The sequence below is a fragment of the Mus caroli genome, unplaced genomic scaffold (assembly GCF_978045245.1).
Source record: "Mus caroli unplaced genomic scaffold, Mus_caroli_1 scaffold_3, whole genome shotgun sequence".
NCBI classification, from domain to species: Eukaryota; Metazoa; Chordata; class Mammalia; order Rodentia; family Muridae; genus Mus; species Mus caroli.
This window is the reverse complement of record NW_028227258.1, coordinates 103,925,331-103,949,209: the sequence shown is the minus strand read 5'-3', so window position 1 is coordinate 103,949,209 and position 23,879 is coordinate 103,925,331. Positions and strand designations below refer to the sequence as shown.

The following is a 23,879-nucleotide window of genomic DNA, read 5'->3' as shown; positions in this document are numbered from 1 at the left end:
TTAGCTAACTGAGAGTTGTTTTCATGTGTCAAGAGTTCAAGAGTGGTCGGTGTTTAAAATAACATCCTCACTCTCCCAATGTGGAGACATTTGCCAGCACTTGGGAGGCAGAGGCAGGAAGCTCATTACAAGTTCAAGGCCACTTTGGTTTAAGTTAAGTAGCCTGGGCTACAACAGGTCTCATAACAAGAAGACTCGATTTTGATTGGGAAGTAGCTACAAGATGGAAAATTCAGTGGCACTTTCAGAGCTGCTGTCTGACTTAGTAGTGGAAGAAAAAGGTATTCTCTTATTGTGCATGATCCAAAGCAAACCAAAGAACAACATGGCTCTAACAGGAGCCTTAGAACAATCAAAAGAGCTACACTTATTTAACACTGTAGGCTTTTCAACGTTGGAACCTATAAGCAGATTTCATGTTCAACGTCTCGAAAGTTTAAATGAGCTCTTCCAGCCTTGAACTACAAGTGAAAATTTGGAATATGTTATTAACTCCTAATCTTTTTCGAAACCGACTTTACTTTGGGCAAGTAACCATCCCTGTCGCCGCCGCTTTTTATAGACAGAATTTCTGTCTGAAAGATCATCTTTCTAACTCAGTCTAGCTTGATGTTCTGTGTTAGTCACCCTCGTTTCTCTTGAATCTCACTTCTCCCACTATCCTAGTTAACATATATTTTCAGGACTTTTAACCCGGTTCGCTTTCTCCAGCTATGCACCTCTTCGGCAGCTGGGTCGTCCTACTTTTTTCCCCTATCGCCCAGGTTCCTCTAAGACTATGCTAAACATTAGACCCAGCACATGACCTCCAGTCATCCAGGATCGCCACACGCCGGCCCTACGCCGTGCGATGCTCCAGGCTTACAAATTAAAACCGTCTTCTGGCTTCTCCTCTCCTAGTGAACCTGCAGCGTGGAAATTTAAATTTAAAAAATTTTTAAATAAAAGAACCCGCTCCCTTTTCTCTACCCCCTTGGCCCCGCCCACGAACCCCCCCCTCAAGCCTCCACGCGAAGCCGCAGGAAACCGGAGGGGGCGGGGCGGTGACGTCACGACGCCGGCGCGTCACGGAACGGCGGCGGCTGCGGCGCTGGCGGTGGCTGCGGCAGCGGCGGCATTTTAGTCTGCGGCGGCAGCGGCTGCGGGGCTGCTGCTCCTCCCAGCATCCCTGGCGCGGCCATTTCAGCCCCATCTTGGCCGAGTGGAGGGAGCTGCAGCCGCTGCTTCAGCAGTTTGAATTTCTGTTTTGTTTTGTTTTTTCTCCGGAGTCTCCGAGCCGGCCGCGCCGAGGAGAAGCGGAAGGCGCCGCCACCGGTTCCCCTCACGCCGCCGAGCACCTCCGCTCGCTTGCCGTTCCCTCAGCCGCCGCCGCCGCCCCTCACGCGCCTCAGAGCCGCGAGGAGGCCGGGCCCGCCGCCGCCGCGGGTGGCTCCCTGAGGGAGGCCAGACTGCCGGCCTTCCCCGCCCCCGAGCGGGCTTCCGCTGCCACCGCCGGCATGGCCCCCGGACTGCGCTCGGGCTAGAGACCGGGACGGAGGGCTGCCTCCCGCCGCGGACCTCCAGCCCCGTCCGTCAGGAAGCGCCGGTCCCGGCCTCGCCGCTCCGCCTTCTTCCTCCGCGTCGCCGCGCGGGAGCAGCCGCGGGACCCGGCCAGGAGAGCCCGAGCGGGGCAGAACCGCCCCTCACGCCGCCGCCGCCGCCTCCTGCGCCCTGCGCTCCACCCCCAGCCGGGCCTGCTGACCGCGCCGAGCGCCGGGCTGGACTGACCGCGGAGGCTGAGCTGTTGGAGCAGCCGGCCCGCCCCTGGACCACGCTCGGGCCGTCGCTGACGAGTTGAATTGAGGCACCCCTGCCGCGGGAGGTGAGGAGGGAGGAGGAGGAGGATGTCGCGCCGAGACGCCGGCGCCCAGAGCAGCCCGTGACTTGGCGGCGTGGGCCGTAGACCCAGGCGCGAACTCGGACTTTGTCTTTGGGGGCCCGTGCTCGGCCCTTCTCGGTTTCCGGTGGGGTCCCAGAGGAGCCTCTGCCCTCCAGCCTCTTCCACCATGTCCAAGATGCCGGCCAAGAAGAAGAGCTGCTTCCAGATCACCAGTGTCACCACGGCTCAGGTGGCCACCAGCATCACCGAGGACACCGAGAGCCTGGACGACCCGGACGAGTCGCGCACGGAGGACGTGTCCTCCGAGATCTTCGACGTTTCCCGGGCCACGGATTACGGCCCGGAGGAGGTGTGTGAGCGCAGCTCCTCGGAAGAGACGCTCAACAATGTCGGGGATGCGGAAACTCCCGGGACCGTGTCCCCGAACCTTATCCTGGATGGGCAGCTGGCAGCCGCTTCAGCTGCGCCCGCCAACGGAGGCGGCGGTGGCGTGTCGGCCCGGAGCGTGGCGGGGGCCCTCGCCCAGACCCTTGCGGCGGCTGCCGCTTCGGTGTCCACTCCTGGGCCGAGTAGTGCAACTCCATCTCAGCCCCCTGCCACTTGTAGTTCGCGTTTCCGCGTGATCAAACTAGACCACGGGAGCGGGGAGCCGTACCGGCGCGGCCGATGGACGTGTATGGAATACTACGAGCGGGATTCGGATAGCAGCGTCCTCACCAGGTCTGGGGATTGCATTAGACACAGCAATACTTTGGAGCAGACTGCGGAGCGGGACAGCGGCCTGGGCGCCACCGGAGGGTCGGTGGTGGTGGTGGTGGCCTCCATGCAGGGGGCGCACGGGCTGGACTCGGGAACTGACAGCTCCTTGACTGCTGTGTCACAGCTACCCCCGTCGGAGAAAATGAGCCAGCCCACTCTCGCCCAGCCGCAGAGTTTCAGCGTCGGGCAGCCGCAGCCTCCACCGCCCGTAGGTGGGGCTGTGGCTCCAAGTTCGGCGTCGCTGCCGCCGTTCCCGGGAGCGGCGACCGGGCCGCAGCCAATGACAGCAGCCGTTCAGCCAGCCCAGCTCCAGGGAGCCGTGGCCGGCGGCGCCCTCTCCGGGCCTGTCGGTCAGGGGCTGCCGCCGCCGCCGAATGTCAACCTGGCGCAGCCTGTGGCCCTGGCAGCTCAGCCTGGCCCGGCCGGCGGCTCCTCGTTGTCGCAGCAGTTCGCCTATCCCCAGCCTCAGATACCACCCGGGCATTTGTTGCCGATGCAGCCATCGGGCCAGAGTGAGTACCTGCCGCCGCACGTGGCCCTGCAGCCGCCAAGCCCTGCGCAGCCCTTGTCTACCAGCGCTAGCGCCACCTCTGCTTCCGCGGCCAGCTTTCCTCTGGGGTCTGGCCAGAGCGTCTCCTCCTTGGGTGCCCAGATGATGGGCGCCTCCGCCCAGCCCAGTGAAGCTGTGGCCCCGGGTCCGGTTCCTGTGGGCCAGGCCGCTCCTTGTCAGCAGGCCGGAGTGGCCCCAGCTGCTCTAGGAGGCGTGGTGCAGCCAGGCTCCGGGCTTACTGGGGTTGGGCAGCCCCAGCCTGTGCAGCCTCCGCAGCAGATGGGTGGCAGTGGTCAGCTGCCAGCCGTGCCTGGTGGTCCTCACACCGTGGTGCCCGGAGTTCCAAACGTGCCTGCAGCGGTACCCGTTCCAAGCGTGCCTAGTGTGCCCACCACTTCTGTTACTATGCCAAATGTACCCGGGCCTCTGGGCCAGTCTCAGCAGCTGAGCAGCCATACGCCAGTCAGCCGGAGCAGCAGTGTCATCCAGCAAGTTGGTTCACCCTTAGCTCAAGGCACCCACAGTGCACCAACAAGTCTACCACAGTCTGACCTAAGCCAGTTTCAGACTCAGACCCAGCCTTTAGTCGGGCAAGTTGACGATACTAGAAGAAAATCAGAACCCCTACCTCAAGCACCACTTTCTCTCATTGCTGAAAGTAAGCCTGTTGTGAAGCCTCCAGTTGCAGATGCCCTGGCAAACCCTCTTCAGTTAACACCTATGAACAGTCTGGCCACCTCTGTATTCAGCATAGCTATTCCTGTAGATGGTGATGAAGACAGGTATGTACATTTTTTTTTTTTTTGGTAGAGTTGCTTGCCCCAAATATCTTAAGATGCAGTTTGAGGAGTTTGTTTCCACTTAAGGTCTTTATTTTTAAAACTTAAATTTGGTAAAAATCAAAGTTTTGAAGTAAGGAGACAAAAGTCACGGGATTTTTGTTGTTGTTGTTTTGTTTTTGTTTTCTTTTTAAGCAATTAAATGGATAGTGATTCAACGTGATTGATATATTTTAGCTTAACAGTTTGAAGATGAGAGCTGGTATTGCCCCCACCCTTCAGTAAGAAAGAGGGTTCCTTTCTAAGGTAGTAAATTACTTTTTAGTGTTTATGGTAGAGTTTTGCCTGAGTAAGAAAGACTGAAAACCAGAAAGCCTTTTCCTGGGGGCAGGGAAGTGATGGAATAGAAGCAGTCTCCATCAGTGAATTTGGAAGACTGGAGAGAATGATAAAATGTGAAGTCTAGCTTTGACAATCCCTAAGTCAGTCTTTTAATAGAAGGGGATCGTGAGAATTCCCAGTAACTTCTCAAAGATACTATTTTTGTTTAAGCAAAATAGAAAAAAAGCAAAGAAAAAGTACTGGGAAAATGGATGTTCTCCTATCAGTCTTTAGTGTAGGAAAGGGAGGTGTGAAATGCTTAAACAGTAGTAAAAACTATAGTTTTGAAATGTCTGTAACCAACTACCTCTACCTAGAGTGTAAGGATTGCTTTTTTAATAGTTTAGGTAAAAATTAGTGTATTACTACACTATTCAATAGTGGTGGTGTTTGGTTGTGGCCTACTTAGGAATTGTAGGGGGTTTTTTGGTTTGCTTTTTAGGAGCTGTCACATAGATCTTTGACATTACATAATTCCAACCTTGTTAAAAACTTAATTGCAGTTTAACACTACATTAAAAATTACAGGGAAAGAGTTGGGTATCTTCTTACATTGTATGTTTTTGAGAGAGGTTAATTTTAGGAGCTAAAAGGGTGAAAATTTGGTATGATCTAGAATCATTAGTTATGTAGAAGACTGCATGAAATCATAAAGCTTCTCTTCAATATTTTACACTCACACAGCCTTAACTTTTGACTTCCAGTTATCCTTGTTTTATTTTATATATATTTCTGCTAGTTTAAAAATGCTGAATGGAATTCATTCATCACTGTTTTTTGTGATTCAGAATTCATGATTTTTGTAGTCAAATTGTGGGAAATCTGTTGCACTTGAGAACTCAGTGTTCATAAGTGTGCTAGTCAGCCAGCCAGTCACTGAAACATTTAGTGGGATTACAAAGTTAAAAAAAAAAATAGAAAGAAAACTGACTTCATAAGCAACTCAAAACAACAACAACAAAATCCCCTCTGTTCTCTAGTTGCTCCTATTTTCAAGGGTAGGGCCACATATAACAGGAAGGTGGAGTTTACCTTTGATGGTGGTCAATAGTACCTTATCTTTTCTAGCTAGCAGCAACCTATATTTTCTAAGTAAGTTATCTTTCACTTACCCTCTTTGATCTATACACTGTCCTGTCTCTCTTCAATTATGACTTTTCCCCAATCTCTTCTTTTACACATAAAACCTATGACTATGAATGGAAAGTACATCTTTCCTCTTCACGCACTTTACAGTTTACAACATCTACAGTTACAGTCTTCAGAACTTAAAAGGATAATTATATGTTATTGAAACAGAAATCTGTTGGCAAATGGAAACTCTGAAACATATTCCTGTTGAATATTTCTACAGATGCATACATTTTTCCTTACTGTAGGAAAAGTTAGTAATTTCAGAAATCTTTCTTCCAAATATGAATGTTTTCACTCCAGATAGTGCTATGTCATTGTTCTTGCATCAGTTGATCCTTTTCAAGGGTTTGATTGTGGTAGTCCCACTTTAAATGTGCCACTTTACCCCAGTCTTAAATTCTGCATTGCATATTTATCGGTTTTTCCATTTTTTTAACATGCTAGTTTCCAAGATGTAATCTTACACACTTGATGTTTTGTCACTAGACCAACACACCTGGTGAAGGAATTAATCCATTAATTAGAAATAGGGTTTGGTTTTGTTTACTTGTTTGTTTTAAAGGAAGGTCTGTGTAAAGAGGGCATTCTGGAGTTTACACATGGGAATAATAGTTTTCCAGGCACATGTTTAAATTACCCAGATGAATAACTTAATAGAAACAATACTAACAATATAATTTGAGGTTAACTTTCTTAAAATCTGTAGTATCATTTATAATATTTCAAATAAAATATAAATTGAAGAATTCTTGAGGAATTAATATCTTAAACTTTCTGAATAGGTTAACACATTTAGATCCTAAGGAAATAGTTGTAAATACTCATTTTTTGTTAAAATTCCAAATTTAGTAAAAAGGTTTTAGTTCTTTTGTTTTTAAACAAAATGAAAGAAGATGGGAAGTTAACAAAAGGTGGGTTTTAGGTTCCTACATTGGAAGTCTTATCACGGTTTGATTCCATATAAAGGCTAATGCGGAGTCCTTATCATTGTCTGTTGACTCTATATTATTAAGTAATCAAAGAGTGAGATTTTTCCAGCCATTTTGATTAGAAAAACTTATGGCTACACATTAAGACTTCTCACATTGAATTTGTATAAACTGGTGATTATAATGATGATTGATAATAGAATTATGAAGCCACTTTTATAGTGAACATTACAAACTTTGCTTAAACTGCATGTACGTTTAACAGTCTGCTTTTTACTGTAAATGAGAGGACATGTAAACTATCACTGGCCCTAAATGGAGCACAGTACAGATTGTTTTCCATAAATTACTGACCAGTGTGAACTCAGAAGGTAGCATTCCAGGAACTCATGAATGGCTATAATTGTGAACTGTCAACTGTCTGAAAGTTGAAAACCTGATTATTGTAAGGATCCCTTAGTGACACATTACTTAGTATTGTTAGTTTAATTTGAATAGTTTGCTAATGGCACATGTTGGTATGTGCTGTAACAAATTTGTCCATATATATTAATGGATTTCACATACATTTAATGGACCTCTCTCTAAAACTTGAAGTTTAAGTGAGGATTTATTTAAATATATACCAGGAACAACACTGTCCTCTTGGTGTAAAATGTATTGACCCCCTTTTAAGAGCTATGTTACAGAAAGGTCTCCTTGATCTTCCTGTGTATAAATTTAAAAATATGAACCCTTCTTATTTGAATCTTAACTTAACTCTTTTTTTTTTTTTTTTTAAATCGATTGCATCATGGAGGTAATTTTGCTTTTCCAGCTTTACAATTAAAGAGTAAATCACCAGCAAGATACTGTCTTATGCCAAGCTAAGACTTTGGGAATGTATTCCTACCCAGGAGTTGGTTGGTAGTCAAAGTATAAAATTAGATGTGTACATAACATTATATTTTGTATAAAAACTGATAGTGGTACAGTCATTAGAAATACCTAGTTGCTAAAATATACAATAGTTTCAAACATAGATGTAAATAAAATATATCTGAATTTACAGATTTTCCAAAGAAGCTGAAATTCCTACAGCTATCAGGATCTTGACCTCTTATATTCATGGGAACATACCTTTTTTAAATTTAGAAATAGTTACTATGGACCAAATGTTTATTATTTTAAAGAAAATACATGCTTATGTGTATATGAATGAAACACATTCCAAGTAACTATTTTAGTACAGGTTTTTTTCAGGTAGGTGAAAGAAGGGTATGGAATCATAAATATACTAAATCACCTTTGTGAGAAGTAATTTTACATAGTATTAGAAATAGATGATCTGTATGTCTGAGCATAAATACACCATCCGTCTATTCTTTAAGGCCATCCGTCTATTCTTTAAGGCTCTGACAGCATTCATTTGTAATTGGTATGACACTGGGATTAAGGATTTGGTTGTAATACTTTGGAGTGGAATTTATCTTTTTTTGCACAAGGAGAGGTTAGATGCAGATATCCTCTGATGATCCATTAAACAAATGCTCTCACACTCAGTTTTCTTGATAGAGGAACTGGATGTGAGGAAAGTAAAAAAGAAGTTTTAATTTTTCATTTCCCATGATGGCCTGAACGTAGGTGTAGGAAAGTATTATATTGAGTGATGGCAAATAACCAAGATGAAAGAAAATATTATAATAAGAGTATCATCCAGTTTGGTCTTAGAAGAAGTGAACTTTTCAATAATGAGGATGGACTAATAGTCTGGTTTTTCATAACTTTATACTTGTTTATAATTGTTTTAGACCATTTAGGTAGTATTTACTAATTATTCTTTACTATAAGGAGAAGGGGCTTTATAAAAGCCAGTCTGTCTTGTTAAATGTCCTCTAAATGTTGACCCCTTGATTCTTATGCAGAAGATAAAAGATTTTTTTTTTTTTTTTTTTTTTTTTTTTTTTTTTTTGGTTTTTTGAGACAGGGTTTCTCTGTATAGCCCTGGCTGTCCTGGAACTCACTTTGTAGACCAGGTTGGCCTTGAACTCAGAAATCCGCCTGCCTCTGCCTCCCGAGTGCTGGGATTAAAGGTGTGCGCCACCACGCCTGGCACAAGATTTTTTTAAAAATTAGAAATTTTAATTATTAGTATTGTTTGTGGGATGTTACACAGCAAAACTCATGAATTGGAAAAACCTTTAAGGTTGTTGTTTTTTTTTAATATTCAACTAGTTTAAAATTATTTTAGGTAGCACAATCCTGATGAGGTACATCTACAAAAAAATGTACAAATCAAAGACATACTAATTATTCAATATTTGCATGTTCTTTCTTATTAGTCTAGCATTGCTTAAAAAAAAAAAAAAAGTTGCCTTCTTGGGAGGCAGAGGCAGACTCTGCAATTTCAAGGCCAGCCTGGTTTAACATAGTAAGGCTAGCCAGGGCTACGTGATTGAGACACCATCTCAAAAATCAGAATTATATGCCTCCCATGAAGATTTACCAGCTTGCCTTATCATGTTATGGCATTAATAAAATACACTTTAATGTGTATAGTTCAAACTTGAATGATAATATTGAAGATACATAAATTGGCTTCATGTATGTTGCTCTGAATCTTTCAAATTAAAATTAGCTTCATTTTATTTTATTTGTATGAATGTTTTGACTGCATGTATGTATGTGTATCACATGTGTTTGCTGATACCAGTGGAGACCAGAAGATACCAAGTCCTTTGGAACTAGATTAACAGATGGTATGGGCTGCCATGTGGGTGCTTGGAGTCAAACCCACTCTGTAAGAGGAGCATTTGCTCTAAACTACTGAGCCATTTCTCCAGTCCCCTCCCCTCTCAAATTCAATTTCAAATTTCAAGTTCAAAACTCCAAATCAAACAAACTGTGTGTCTGTGTGTGTGTGCAAAATCAGTATGCAAGTTACTGATTTTATTGCTATCTACCTAGTATTTACTATTTGTTAGACTAGGCAAGGCAAGCAAGTGAAATCTGATTGTTAGTTTAAATCATGGACAGTCTCCTTGTTCATAAGTATTCACTAAAATTTGGTTGGAGTTTTACACTATAAAAGATAAGCTTTTTCTGGCAAATATATCAATTATAAAGAATATTGGAATATTTTAAATCTATTTTGAATGTTTTAGGCAGTTACTTTATATTAACAGGTAAAAGGTTTAATATGTAATAAAGGATTTTAAAAGCAAGTTTGAAGGCCCATTAGTTTTTAAAGAGAGTTATAGTTTTACCATTTTGGAGGTTATGTATATTACACCAAACAAATCCTTTTTATAGTTTACCTCTGCCATGGAAACAAGCGAAAATGAAAAAGGGTTTTCTTTTGGTTAAATACAATCCATAATATGTTTGTGTATTAACATATGAATGAACATGACTCCACAGACTATTGAATTAAAATCTGTTGCTGTATATTTGGGATATTGGACTTTAAGCCAGTCACTTAGCCCTGTGTAATTTCTGCTTCTTTATGTAAAAAATGAGGATACCTGCCTTGGAAATCTCAGTCTTAATTCTGGGACTCTTTATTACAGTTCCTCGTGTTATGGTGACCTCCAACCATGGAATTATTTTCTTTGCTATTTTATAGCTGTAATTTTGCTACTGTTATGAATGGTAATATAAATATCTGATATGCAGGATATCTGATATGTGACCCAGTGAAAGAGTCATTTGTCACGCCACAAGTTGAGAATTGCTGGCCTAATATTAAATTTTATGTGAATAGCCTATAACATAAATTTGAGTAAGTATTCCCATCTCCACTACAGATTATCCCTTGAAATAGTATACATTTTTCAAAGTCTTCAGTTTTGATATACAAGTATAAGACTGATATGGAAAGATGTTTTACCTGCATGTGTGTGTACCTGCTGATGCCCATGGAAAAGGAGAATACTGCTTTAGTCATGATGTAATAAGAGTTATAGCAAATTGTGTTCTAATCTTGATTCTTCAACTACTTTGCTGATTTAATTGATCAAGTCATTTAATTCCCCTCAGCTTTTATTCCCCCCTTCCATTTGTAAAGTTAGAATTTGGGTCTTAGTTGTATTTTAAAGTTCTGTCTAATTCTATTGAGCCCATTAAAGAAGAAATTGGGAAGAACCTTTTGTCAAAATCCTCCACCACTTTTTTTTTTTTTTTTTTTTTGCTATTACCATTGTGTGATTGGTTGCTTGGAAGAAAATGGAGCTTCTTTACCCAACCAAATACTCCAGAAGTAAATTGAATGCAAAATAAATAGCTAAAGGAACAATATACCAGTCATTCAGTTTTTGTTGATTCTCCAAGTTGTAAACATAGGGTACAGAAATGAGATTCTATTTCTTCTAAGGTGGCATCTTATATGATTAGGTTATCTATGATACATGTGTTAGGTGTTGATGGAGTAAATAGTATATTGTTAGTGGGGAATGGTTTAAGAAATGTGTTTTCTTAATACAGGCTAACTTCTGTTTAGACATTGTCTTCAAGTATGTATATATGTATGTATGTACATATGTATGTATATTTGTAGTTCAGAACTTAAAATACCAAAACCAGGATAAATCAAAAACTTCTTACCTCTGGTTCTCCAGTTTTCTGTTTTCAGAATCAACCCAATATTTGTACATTTTCTGAGGCTAACTCTTGAGCTGAGTTTTAATTTAAAAGGCCATCCACATTAGATCACTGATAAGAGGTGATTTGCTAAGCTCAGAGAAGTAGTAGCAGCTTTGTCATACTTGATTAATTGACAAGAAGAGTGAAGGGCTTAATACCATAGTAAATTTAGATTCTTACTTTCCAGTTGCTATTTAACAGTATTTTTTGAAACTTTTATTGCTAAATTAGTGTTTCTCTTACAACTTACTTCAGTATTTATTTCAGTGGTTATTGTATTATACGTTAAAATGTGATAAACTTATGGGGGCTGGGGGTGGGGGCGTTGCACTGAAGCCCAAAAGTCAGAGCTGTTACTTGGCAAATAAACTAAATAGTTTTCATGTACCTAACTCTACATTTTAAATTATTCTTTTTGCTTCAACATTACCTTGATGATGATGATGAAACACTTGATGCATGTCAAGATTCTGTACCAAAATTTGCATTTTGTACAACATAAAATTAAGCTTAATTCTGTCAAACCCTATATAAACATAATCTTACTTAGTCTCTTCAATAACCTGTAAACAAGTGTTTTATTCTCTTTTGTGGATTAAGAAAACATGAACACTTAGGAATGACACTCAGAAGCCAGTATTCCTTTCTTTATTACTTAGCAAACAATGAATGGGAAGAAAGCAAAGTTACGGTAACCACAATAATTGGTTATGTTTTGACCTGAAGGGTATTTACAAGTGCTTAGTCCACTTGTAAGATTGGAATGGCCCTTAATGATTTTTTGTTTGTTTGGTTGGTTGGTTGGTTTCTACGTAATCTTGAAAGTTGAGTTTTGACATATTTTAAGCTTCACCAACTTTATGGCTTTTAGATGTGGGATATGCATATGTGTGTTTCTTTTCCCTACTACAGTAACTTACAAATAGAATATCTTGCTAAAGCAAGTGGATATTTGTTATATGGATTTTGTTACTTTCTGACATACCACTTTTCATGAACTGGGAAATTAAAGTGACAGACTAGTGTATGAAGCCAGGGACTAGAGAAAGAAAAAGCCATTGTAAATACCAATAGGCACAATTAAACAATTACTTTGAAATGACATAAAGATTGAGGGGACTAAGGGCCTAAGGAAAGCTCTATTAATAAGATTATTTAAATGCTAAATGAAAATAGCACAAAGATGTAACTGAAATGCTATTAAACGTTTGTGCATTTTCGACTGTGTATTTTCTTCTGCAAGAAATTACATTCAAAACCAGTTTTCTAACAACTTTCTTAAAGTGAATATAAACTACTACTATTGAGGGGTGATAAAGCAATTCTTATAAGAATGAGATGTAGTTTATATTGAATTTATTGCAGTTTTTAAATGAAACATTTTTCAAAACCATTGATAAAAATCTATCCTTTCCTCCCCTTATTGTACTTTATTGCATAGGACCTTTTCATACCCTAATGTTTACTGTTAACTGTAGATAATTTTTTAATTTTATATTTGATTTATAAGAAATATATCATTACATTGAAAAATGGTAGCATCTTATAACATAAGTTACGTGACTTGGACACCAATTTGCTTAGAGGGTGAATTTGCTTCAAATTAAATGTAGGTATTTCCAAAGTCAACATACCTGAGGTTTCTTTTTTGTTTTTTTTTTTTTTAAATGTCATCTCTCTGAGTAGATTTAATTTCAAATACTCTTTATAAAGAAGCTTTAATTCCAAATTGGGCACTAGCTTCAAAGTTATTTTCCTCTCCCTCTGCCTTCTTCTTAGAGTTAGTTATTTCATTAAAGTTGAAGTTTCTAAACAAAAGCAAACCAGTTCTTATATGGTCCTGGGCAGGCCTGATTTAGTTGGTGGTAGGAGGAGCCAAATTAGGTTTTTCAGATCATTTCCTTTCTATCTTAGTGACTTGATTTTGAAGCACAGTGAGGAAAAAAAGTAGCTTAACAAAAGTTGGAAAAGGTTGGAATCCTCTTAAGTTTTCTTGTTGGAAGATCTAATCTGTGCTTCTGATGAAAGGATTCAAAGAATAGAAAGGAAATAAGAGAGTAGGGAAAGCAGTAAGAACTACATTAAGAGTCCTAATTAATCCAACAACTATTCTCTGTTATCCAGTGTCAGTGTGCCTTTCCTGGTTTATCAAAAGGGGTACCTGTTGGTTAAGATCTAAACAGTTTTCTAAAGCGTGATCGTGTATACAGCATACAGTTTGACACAGTTCTGGTTTTGAAGTCACGATTTTGTTTTTAGTTTGATGATCATTGATATTTGATTGCTAATGCAGACAACTTTGTAAATAGTTCTAAGGGTTTTTTTTGTTTTGTTTTGTTTTAAATTTTCATTTATGTGTATATGAATGTGTGTGTGAATGTATACTATGTGCCTGCCAGTGCCCATGTAGGCCACAAGAGGGTGTTGGATCTCCTAGAACTGGAGTTAACAGTGAATTGTTGTGATCCAACTGACATCTGTGATAGGAACTGAGAGCCAGATTGATTGCTACCTCCTCAGTATTTTGGAAGTTACTTTTGTGTGACCCATTTCTGATCAGTGAGGTAGAAACAGTAAATCGGAGCCCTGTTAGAATTGTTGTGGAAATTGAGTCAGTAAGTGTAAAGTAGTGTGAATAGCGTCTGGTATATAGCAAGCATGTTGTTAGCTGCTAGTCTTGTACTAAAGCATGGATCAAAGTTGTTTTTTGTTTTCTTATGGACCTAGAAGAAAGATTGATTGAGTTGGTGGGTGATTGATTTGACATAAGATTCCAGGGAGTTGGGAGTCCCATGCAGTTATGAGAGGATCCTTGGGCCCTTAGCAACAGCACTTAATGTGCTCTGAACTAGGGTGGCCCTCTTTAGCTCCAACTCAGGGATTTTAAAGTGATGTAACAGGTACTTGTTAACTCCCATAAAGTATGGGTAGATGGTGAAGAAGACATTAGAATTATGCTTAATGACAGAAAACTGTTAGGAAACTATTCCTATCATAGTCAGTTGTATATATTGGAGTTTACCTGCATCAGCTCATCAGTTACTTACTTACTTACAGTTCTGTTATGTTGACCCTAAGGATAGAAATTAGAACACTCTCCTACAATTGCCCCCCCCATACATATACTAACCCAGAGAAACTGCACACAAAACTTACAATGGAACTATATCATGAGCAAACCAGGAAGGATTTTACATTATTAACATTAACTGTCTTACTTTTAACAAATACTAGAAAGCTATAGCTTAGTGTTGTATCTGTATACACTACTAGAGAACAACTTAACAGCTAAAATCATAGACTATTGTTAAGGCATCTGATACAACTTGGTGTTGATAGGCTCTGAACAGTCACATCGATCTATCGATATATATATATGCACACAATTGAATATTAGTATTTAACTTTATCTGCTATTCTTTCTTTTAGAACTTTGATCCTGAATTACTGTGGGTTCTGGAGCGTGTGTCTGTCTGTCTCCAAAGTATTGTTTATAAACAATAATCATTTTCTTTTTCCTTTTTCAAGTTTAAGTGGTTACACTGTGTAGGAATCTAAAATCTTCCATTTTTTTTTTTGTAATTTCTGATTATACTGTACATTCTCAACTTCATTTCCATTTGATTCTTGGATCTCACAGGAATCCTTCAACTGCTTTCTACCAAGCGTTCCATTTGAACACGTTTCAGGAATCAAAGAGCCTCTGGGATAGGTATGATTACTTGATATGGAATGCATACATGCAAAAGTGTATGCATGAATTGCTTTGCATAAAACTGATCTTTGCTATCTTGAAGGGGGATGAGTTACATGGTATCTAGCATGGGACAAAGCAGCAAAATAAACCAAAAGACTATTTTCTATAAAGTGTAAATGTGCTTTTTATTTTACTGCATCCTGTCCATATTATATCTATCTTTTTTAAGGATTTACATCTTTGTCTTGAAATAGTCACTTAATATATCTTAATACAAAACATTTTTTTCTGTTAAATTGGTCTTAATTTTTGTGTTTTATAGAATTTATAAACACACACACACAAAAAATATTACTGCAAACTAAAAAACTGGAGGAGGGACAAGACCTGGATAACAAAATGCCATTAATTTTGACAAGAAATTGTCATGAAGTTTGCTTACTAGAATTTCATAGATCTGTACAATTTGTAAGCCCTCAAAACAAGTTTTTGTTTTGTTTTTAACCAGAGATACTGTTTAGGTCTTATTTTTCACTTAAAAGAAAACTTGATTTCACTTTTGGCAAAAGATACTTTGGTTTATCTTTCTGCTTAACACACATTTTTAAATAGTTTATGCTTTGTTCAGTTATTTGGCTGAATATTTATTAGCAATCTATCATTCAGTGTTTAATTAATAGGAGTTGAGTACAGTGGTTTTTGTTTTGTTTTATTTTGTTTTAAATTCCCACAAAGCTTGTTAGATTCTTTTAACTCTGCCTGGCAACGCATTTGTGTCTTCTGGCATATTTTTGGATAACACTCATAGACTCAACTCTCTCTCTTTCATTAGAAAAGAGAGTTGCTAAGTGCATGTACATGTCCTATTAAGACATGGTCTGCATTGGCTTAATGGGAAATGGTAAACCTTTTAATCTTTAGGCTTGATTTATTTATGTGTATAACTCTAAAGCTATTTTCTAAACAAAGTATCTTGTAGATGATTTGTTCCTTACTTAACCAAAAATCATTTTAAATAATTTTTAAGAGAAAGTTTTAAAATTTGTAGTATTATGTTTATGTATAATCAGGTTTTAATTAGTTTTGCTCTAATAGTAAATAAATACATAAGTAGATTATAGTATGAAATACTATACTATACCATGAAGTTTTAGTCACTCAAATAGTACTTGAGGCGAACCTTATACTTTTCCTGAATACAAAAGAAATATAGTACACTGTTCAAATATAATAAAAGTAGCTTTAAATGCAGTTTATTTAATTATTTGTAATATCTGTCTCATAAGCTGTCATGTCAGTATGAATGCTGTATTTTTGAGAGGTTTGATTTTTATTTTCAATAATTTGGATCTAATATCAAAATGGTCTTTTAAGTTTCATTATAAGACAGCCATAGAAGTTACTTGCTCATAATTTGTTGTTAACAGTGAAATACTTACTTGTTCTCTTTAATAGATACCAAATCCTTTTAACATATCAGAAGTGAGGCAAGTTGCTGCATCTGTATCGTTTCTTATTGGTTAAAAATTATTTCTGAGCTGGGGAAAAGGCAGATGTAGCAAGCCAGACACTAGAATTATGGAAACAGAACATTCCCAGGATCTTACTGGCTTGCTGGTCTTCCCAATATAGCCAGTTAGTATGATGAAGATTCAGTGAGAGGCCTTGTCTTGAAATAGATGGGATAGAGTAAGACACCTGATGTTGACCTCTGGTCTACACACACACATACACTCTTAATACCCCAATATGTATTTTCTCTTTTTGGAGCCTGTTATCTAGAACTAAAGAAGTTTAGTGGATATTTGTACTGTTGCCAATATAATCAGAGCTTAATATTGTAGGTAGTCTTCTCTGTAAGCTGGACTGATTGGTACCAAGGTAAAACACAGTGGAAACTGGAGAATAGTTTTCTTTTAACTTTTTTTTTTTTTTTAAGATTTATTTATTTATTATATGTAAGTACACTGTAGCTGTCTTCAGACACTCCAGAAGAGGGCGCCAGATCTCGTTACGGATGGTTGTGAGCCACCATGTGGTTGCTGGGATTTGAACTCTGGACCTTCGGAAGAGCAGTCGGGTGCTCTTACCCACTGAGCCATCTCACCAGCCCCTTTTAACTTTTTATATGAAAAGAAAATTAAATGTGGGCTGGAGATACGGCTCAGTAATAGAGTAATTATACACATACGTGCACACATAGACACACAAGACAGTGGAAAATGACCAGCTTTATTAGTTCTAAACAAAAATAGAGAACAGTTTATACAATTTTATTTGGCACATCCCTATAGGCTTGTTAAGGGACACTGAGAAAGCATTGTGGTTCTATTTATTCATAACAGATGGGTTAAAGTTTTTTGTAATACTAGGCTTAAAATAGTAATTACAACTTTTGGCTTTGTTTTGGATCTCACCAAAAAGCCTAATTTTGGACTACTGTAAATTGGGAAGTTTGTCTTGTCTTCTCTTCTCTTTTTCTTTTCTTTTCTTTTCTTTTCTTTTCTTTTCTTTTCTTTTCTTTTCTTTTCTTTCTTTCTTTCTTTCTTTCTTTCTTTCTTTCTTTCTTTCTATTTGCCAGGTAAATGTTTTACAAAGGTAATTAATTCAATGATAAGTAGAACCATTCAAAGATTTAAGACAGTGGTTTTCAACCTTCCTAATGCTATGACCCTTTAATACAATTCTTCCTATTGTAGAAACCCCAACCATAAAACTATTTTGTTGCTAACTCATAACTAATTTTACTACTGTAATGAATCATAACAGTAAATACCTGATATACAGGATATCTGATATGTGACTCCCCCCACCAAAGGGATCACATCTACAGATTGAGAAACACTGATTTAGGAGGCCATATGTCCTTTATATGATCTATGTTATTTACATATTTTGAAGCATAAATTTTCATATCCTTGTTGCCTGATACCATATTTCAGGCTTCTGTTTCTGAAATCTTGGAATGATATTGAGTAGAGGTAACCTTTTTAAGATTTATTTGTATTAGGCAGAGGTATGCTACTTGTGTGTTATGGAGGCCAGAAAAGGACATCAAATTTGGATCTGGAGTAAAGGTGGTTGTGAGCTATCATGGATGCTAGTAACCAAACTTGGGTCCTCTGGAATAACTGGAAGAGCTCTTAACCACTGAGCCATCTCTCTAGTCCTGGGGATAGCTTTAAAAGCCAACTTTCAAGCTAGCTTTAAATAATTGTCCCAGAATATCTGAAGGTCCATGCTTACACCCAATTTTAAGGACTGAAACCTTTTTCTTCCTGACAGGATACTATCAATTTGCCAAGTCTTTACAATCAATAGGAATAACTAATATGCTATTACATATTAGCTTACCAGTTCTCCTTTGTTGCTTCCTGTATTTAAGTTAGAATTAACAATTTGAGAGACTTTTAAAATAGTCAGATTGCCTTTGTCTATATTCAGATCTTTTCTGAGGTGTCTAGTGTTTTTCTTGCTTATGTACTTAAATTGAACCCTTCCTTTTCATCATTTCATAGGTACCATTATAGTTTGTGTTCCTTACTTGTTGGTTTTGCAGAGACCTCAGGGCCAGTTGGTGAAAGTATCTACAAATATGAAAAGAGTGATACTATAGCCCCAAAATAATGCAACCCTTTCCTAAGCTCTGTTCATAATAATGTAGCTTATATAATTAGCTTTCTAGGTAGGAAGTAATATACTTGTGAAGTCAATTTTCTGTGATATCCTCACATACTAGCATTTTAGTGATATTAAATTTTGATTACCTTTTAAAAATTGTGCTCATTCTTAGATTTCTTTGGTCTACCTGGGTTCTTTTTGTTTTGTTTTGTTTTCAGAATTAGTTTAGAAGCCTGTTTCAATAATCATTGAGAATCAAACATCATTAAGAGGTTTTATCTATGAAAGTTTAGTGTAGGAATTATAGTAGACAGTTTTACCATCTCTTAATGGCATATCAGGAAGATAAAGGAGTGCTAGAGAAAAGGACATTTAGACTAAAGGGAGAAAATCAGACTGCTTATAAAAATTTGCCTTAGGGATAAGCACTTGGAATGTTTTGTCTTCATGAAGAAAGATAACCAGATACATGACCTACATAATTAAAAATGATGGCTCCTTTATAATATGCAAGCAGTTTCAACTTCACAAGGAGAGTTGGAGCCATTGGTCAAAGCTACTTCAGAAGGTAGCTTTCTTATTTGAAAAGTAGATAGAGTTTGTTATTACAGAGTTAAGAGAACTGAGGAAAAGGAGCATTCCAGTTAGAGAAACCATACTGTGGATCAGTGTGCAGATAGGTATATCTTATGTATTTGTGTGGGTTAGTATAATAAGAATAATTAGATTTGACTTACGTATATAAAAGCAACAGAGAAGAGCTTGATTGAACAGAGAAAAAATATGATTGTCTGAAAGTAGGAATCAATTAGTAAAATTTTACAGCTCATAGATTTTAAGCATCCAAAGAACTCCAAAGTGTCAAAAACCCAGTTGACTGAGGAAATGCTTATATTATAGGTTGCATTAGCAAAAGAATTAGTTTAGAAAAGCGAACATATATTGATGAGGTTTATGGTTTTAGCTGTTTTATGGATTAGTTGACAGACAATTAGAAATGATCCAGGTATGCAATTGCATAGAGAAATAAGATTAGAAGGTTTTGGGTTTTTTTCTTTTTCTGTAAAGTCCAAACTTCAGAAGAGGCCAGAATCCCAAGGAACAGACTAGGATAAGAGTAACAAGTAACATAAGTAGGATATGGATCAAACCAGAACTGTAAGCAGCACCACCTAACATTTAGAGACCAGAATTGAGATAGTGTGAAAAGTGTTTTAGAAATGGGGACACTCTGGGGATATTGCTTCTTAACAAAAAAGAAAAGAATGTTTGCATCTGCTCTTAGGCAGATTGTCTGCTTGCTGGAGTTTGAACCATAGTCTGAAGCTTACTCTTTGCGTTGGTTCCTAGATAATAACTCTTTTAGTTTTTCTATAGTTCATTCAGAACACTCGATATACCTGTTTTCTGCCCATCGATAGATTTCAGAATTGACAATCAGAAATAGTTTAGCAACTTAACCAGGCTAAATGGTTGTGTTTCTTCCTTTACCACCTGTTTTTGTTGTTTAAAGTACTCCACCTAAATCATCCATCCTACTTAGAGAGAGCATGGTAATTATGTTCAGTGTGAAATTTTAGATGAATTAAGAAGGTATTATATATATATTTCTCACTAAATTCTCTGGTTCTCAGAGAACCAGAGCTTTAAATAGCAGAAAATTCTAAATTAATTCAATAACCTATCACTTCATAGGAAATATTTGTTAAGAGAAGTCGTTTATTAGCCTGGCTCAGAATAAGAGAAAATTTAAATGCACCCTAAAATTACTAAAGTAAAACAAACAGGGTGTCTTTTGTTATTTTGTTTTTCCATTATATTCATCAACTGCTTAAAGTTTAGGTTCATACTTCAATATATTTAAACTCATGTATGGTTTGTAGCCTTTTGAGAAGAAATATCAGATGAAATTGTAATTATTTTTAAGATTTGGAGCAGTGGGAGAGATTTAAACTATAGCTGGTGTTCTTTGTGTGCCTGATCCATGCTCATGCTAAAAAAAAAAAAAAAAATCATCGAATATTTTGGTTTTGGTGATCGATAAAGAGAACTTTTAAATAAATGCTATGGATTACCAAAAATCAGTTTCTATGTTTGGACTTTTAGTTGGCTACTTCTAAAATATTTGTTTTATTTAGAAGAAATACATTTTAATAGAAGAAACGAATTACAGTGTTTATTATCCTTTACTAAATATCGTTAAAAATAGTATCTTTGTTATGACAGTTTATCTTTTCAAAACTTGAAGATTCATTATAAATATGAAAAGATTTGGAGAATGCAACTTTTTTGTTGTTTTGGGGTTTTTTTGGTGGGGGGCTTTTTAATTCTATAGTTTTTGAGTCAGAAATAGTGGTATCCTCAATATATTAAAGTATGTGTGCGGGCAGTATGACTGTCACTGTCTATAGTTAGTTATTTATACTTATATAAGTATATAATATACTTGTCAGTGTATATTGTATCAGACATGGTGGCATGGGCCTTTAATAACAGCATTCAGGAGGCAAAGGATGATGGTTCTGAGTTTATGGTCAGCAACTTCCAGGACTACCAGAACTACACAGAGGAACCCTGTCTCAAAGAAAGTCAACAATTCAGAGTTGAATATGTAGTTTCCCATTAAGAAAGTATGAGGATTTCTTTACATATTCATGAATAGTATATAACTGGCTTCCATTTACTTTGTTATTCCATTTTATCCAATTTCAATTTTTTTATTTTGATATTACACACCCTTTGTAAATTTATAAATGTATATAGGGCTGAGTGATGTGACTTAGTGTTAATGATGAGTTTGCGTCTAATATATGTGAGGTTCTGGACACAAGCCTTATCACTGAAAAAGAAATAGAAGGAGGGTGGGCAAGGGAAATGACTCAGTGGTTAATCTTTGCCACACAAGCTTGAGGATCTTAGGTTGATTCTCGGCATGTACGTTTTGAAGGGGGTGGAGAAAAAAACAGCAAGAGCAATACACACCTGTTCAATTCCAGCACTGGAGAGGATCCATGGGCCTTTAAAGGTTAAGCCAATGAGAAGACCCTAGTTCAGAATCTAAGGTGGAGAACTGATGGAGGAAGACACTTGATGTTAACTTTTGGTCTCCTTATCTATTCCTTGACACATATAACACATATATACATGTTGACCCAAAAATAAAAAATATATGTCAGCATGTAGAGGCTTTTTACTGTGTCATAATATATTAGGTCTAACATTTGTTGTAGTTTCTATGTCAATTTCTGGGAACATGTGGTCTTCCCGTGCTTATTCTATCAGGACTATGTAGGTTAATTGCTTATCTTAGATGTTTAAGTTCATCTTTCTAATACATAATCTATGGAAAAACTATGTGTAAAAGTGTAGGGAACTTTGAATAGCCGTGCAATTATATCTACATATTTATGGGTAGTTGTATAGAATTTTTAGAATACTTTAAACATGGAATTGTGTTTGACTCTAAAGATACTCATTCAAGTGACAAAAAGGTTAGGGATTTGCCTGTCAGTGGTAGAGCATTCACCTATTCAAAGTCCTGGCACCTCGTTTGTCAAGCGATTTTTCACAGAAAGTTATTTGGGAAATCTTAACAAGCTTATTATTGAGTATCACTTTCAAATTAATATTTGGAAATTTTAAGCCGTTCATCTGTGCCCTCGTACTCATTGTTTTGTTCTGTTTTATTTTTCATAAAGAAAACTGAGCTAAGTTATGGTAAATATAAACTTAGTTCTTAACTTGAAACTTTCAAAAGCACTTTGTCAGTTAAGTGGGATTTCTCTTCCTAACAATAGAAATATTGTTAGATCATGGTTGATAATGTTAAAATTTCAAAAATCATCTGATTAATCTTTATTCATCTATAAGTACTTCAGCTAATTTATTTTAGAATTAGACTTTCCTACGATTTGGAACTTAAGTTTGAAGTAACTTGAAGTAACTCTTCAAATACTACCCTGTTCTATATAATAACTAATTCTTTAAAATGTGTGCTAAAGGAAAAAATTGAAATGGAAGTTTTGTATTTCTTAAACATAGTTTTTAAACTCTGAGATTATATTTGCATAATACATATGTATTTATTTTTTCCTATAAGCTTATCAGTATAATAACAGAAATTGCCTTATATATGGCTAATTTAATTCTATCTTCCAAAGCCTTCCTAGGCACTTACTGTAATACTGTGTTAGTTAGCAGACTTTAACAAAAAGTCAGATTGCTCGTTAAATGGCCAATTCATTCAGGCCTTCTAAACAAGCAAGTTACCAATGCTATCAATACGCATTTCAAGAAGCATTTAGCTTATTAAATAGGACTATATATTTTATTTTCTTGTGAGATTTTTCCCATAACAGAGTAAATCATCAAAATTAGACACTTTAAAAATATTGAGTGTTTTGATTGCTAGGATTATAACTAAACATTTTCAAAGACATTTGGTGATAGTTGATAAAGCAGTCACAGCTTTGGATAAATATGGATTTTTGCCTTCACCAGGTGATTTCATTTTAAACTTATGTGTTCAGAGGAAAAAATCCAATTCACATGATTTTAATGAAGTCAAGTGCGTTGTGAGATTACATTTGGAAAGATTGTATTTGTAAATAGCCACATATGATAGAAAAGTTGCATTCAAAGGTAAATCTGTGGTGGTGTAATGCACCTCATACACTTAGGTCAGACACCTTAGATAGCTGCAGAGTTTCCTTCCAAGACGGTCTGCAGTTCTGAACATACTGATCTTCCTCAGTAGTGGGTCTCTCTCTTTCTCCCTCCTCTTTGCTCCTACCATCTACTCATTAAATAATTTTATTTAGAGGATTATTTAGGTAAAACTGTATCCACAACTTTTGCCTTGGCTGTGGATCTCTGACAACTAAAAATAAAATATGAATTATACGACAGGATATGTTTTTAATGATGTCATTCTTTAGGGATTGAAATAGATGCTCATTAAGAAACTTTCTAGCAAAAAAATTAATAATTTAAGAAGATACTCTTTACAAGTAGTTTTGGCCATTTTTAAATATTTCCCCAGTTTCCAGGACCACTGTTGAATAATCCAGGATATACTATTTTTGTAAGCATGTGATGAAGTTTGTTCTTACCAACATAGCTACTTTAAAAATTGGGAGCATAGACAGACACATGGAATGCTGCTGTCTTATTTGTTGAAGTGATCCATGCAGATTTTATGATCTTGCCAACTATACTGGATTAGAGACATCCATGGACTTGGGCTAGAGAGTAGTGCTCCAGTGCATTCTGTAGTGTTCAATAAAAACTGTCTATATCCGGTTGTATGGTATTAAATCAGAATTTCTGGATCATGATCTTAAACTTTAATGGTTCCATTTCTATTTGACTCTTCACTGACAAGTATTCTGGTGGCCTGGAACTCCATGTTGGATTTTAAGTTTTAATCAAATCAAGTATTTCAAATTATTTTACATCTAAAAATATCAGTTGTGTGATCATGGTAAAACATGAACCTTTGCTATAAACAATTTTAAAGGCTATTTGATTA

General features: G+C 37.6%; 1 protein-coding gene across 3 annotated transcripts in view; it reads left to right on the top strand.

Annotated features, from left to right (window-relative positions):
* Positions 1 to 1,106: 1,106 nt before the first annotated feature.
* The window catches only part of Tsc22d2 (TSC22 domain family member 2), a 46,707-nt gene continuing 23,934 nt past the window's right edge, over positions 1,107 to 23,879 (top strand). The window contains exons 1-2 of one of the 3 annotated variants that reach the window (XM_021158908.3): positions 1,113 to 3,970; positions 14,672 to 14,743. In XM_021158908.3, the coding sequence (XP_021014567.1) occupies positions 2,046 to 3,970; positions 14,672 to 14,743 (1,997 nt within the window). In that variant the 5' untranslated portion in view covers positions 1,113 to 2,045. Of the gene's footprint in view, positions 3,971 to 14,671; positions 14,744 to 23,879 lie in introns of all 3 variants that reach the window. The other 2 variants (XR_015046742.1, XM_021158906.3) reach the window with 2 other exon arrangements.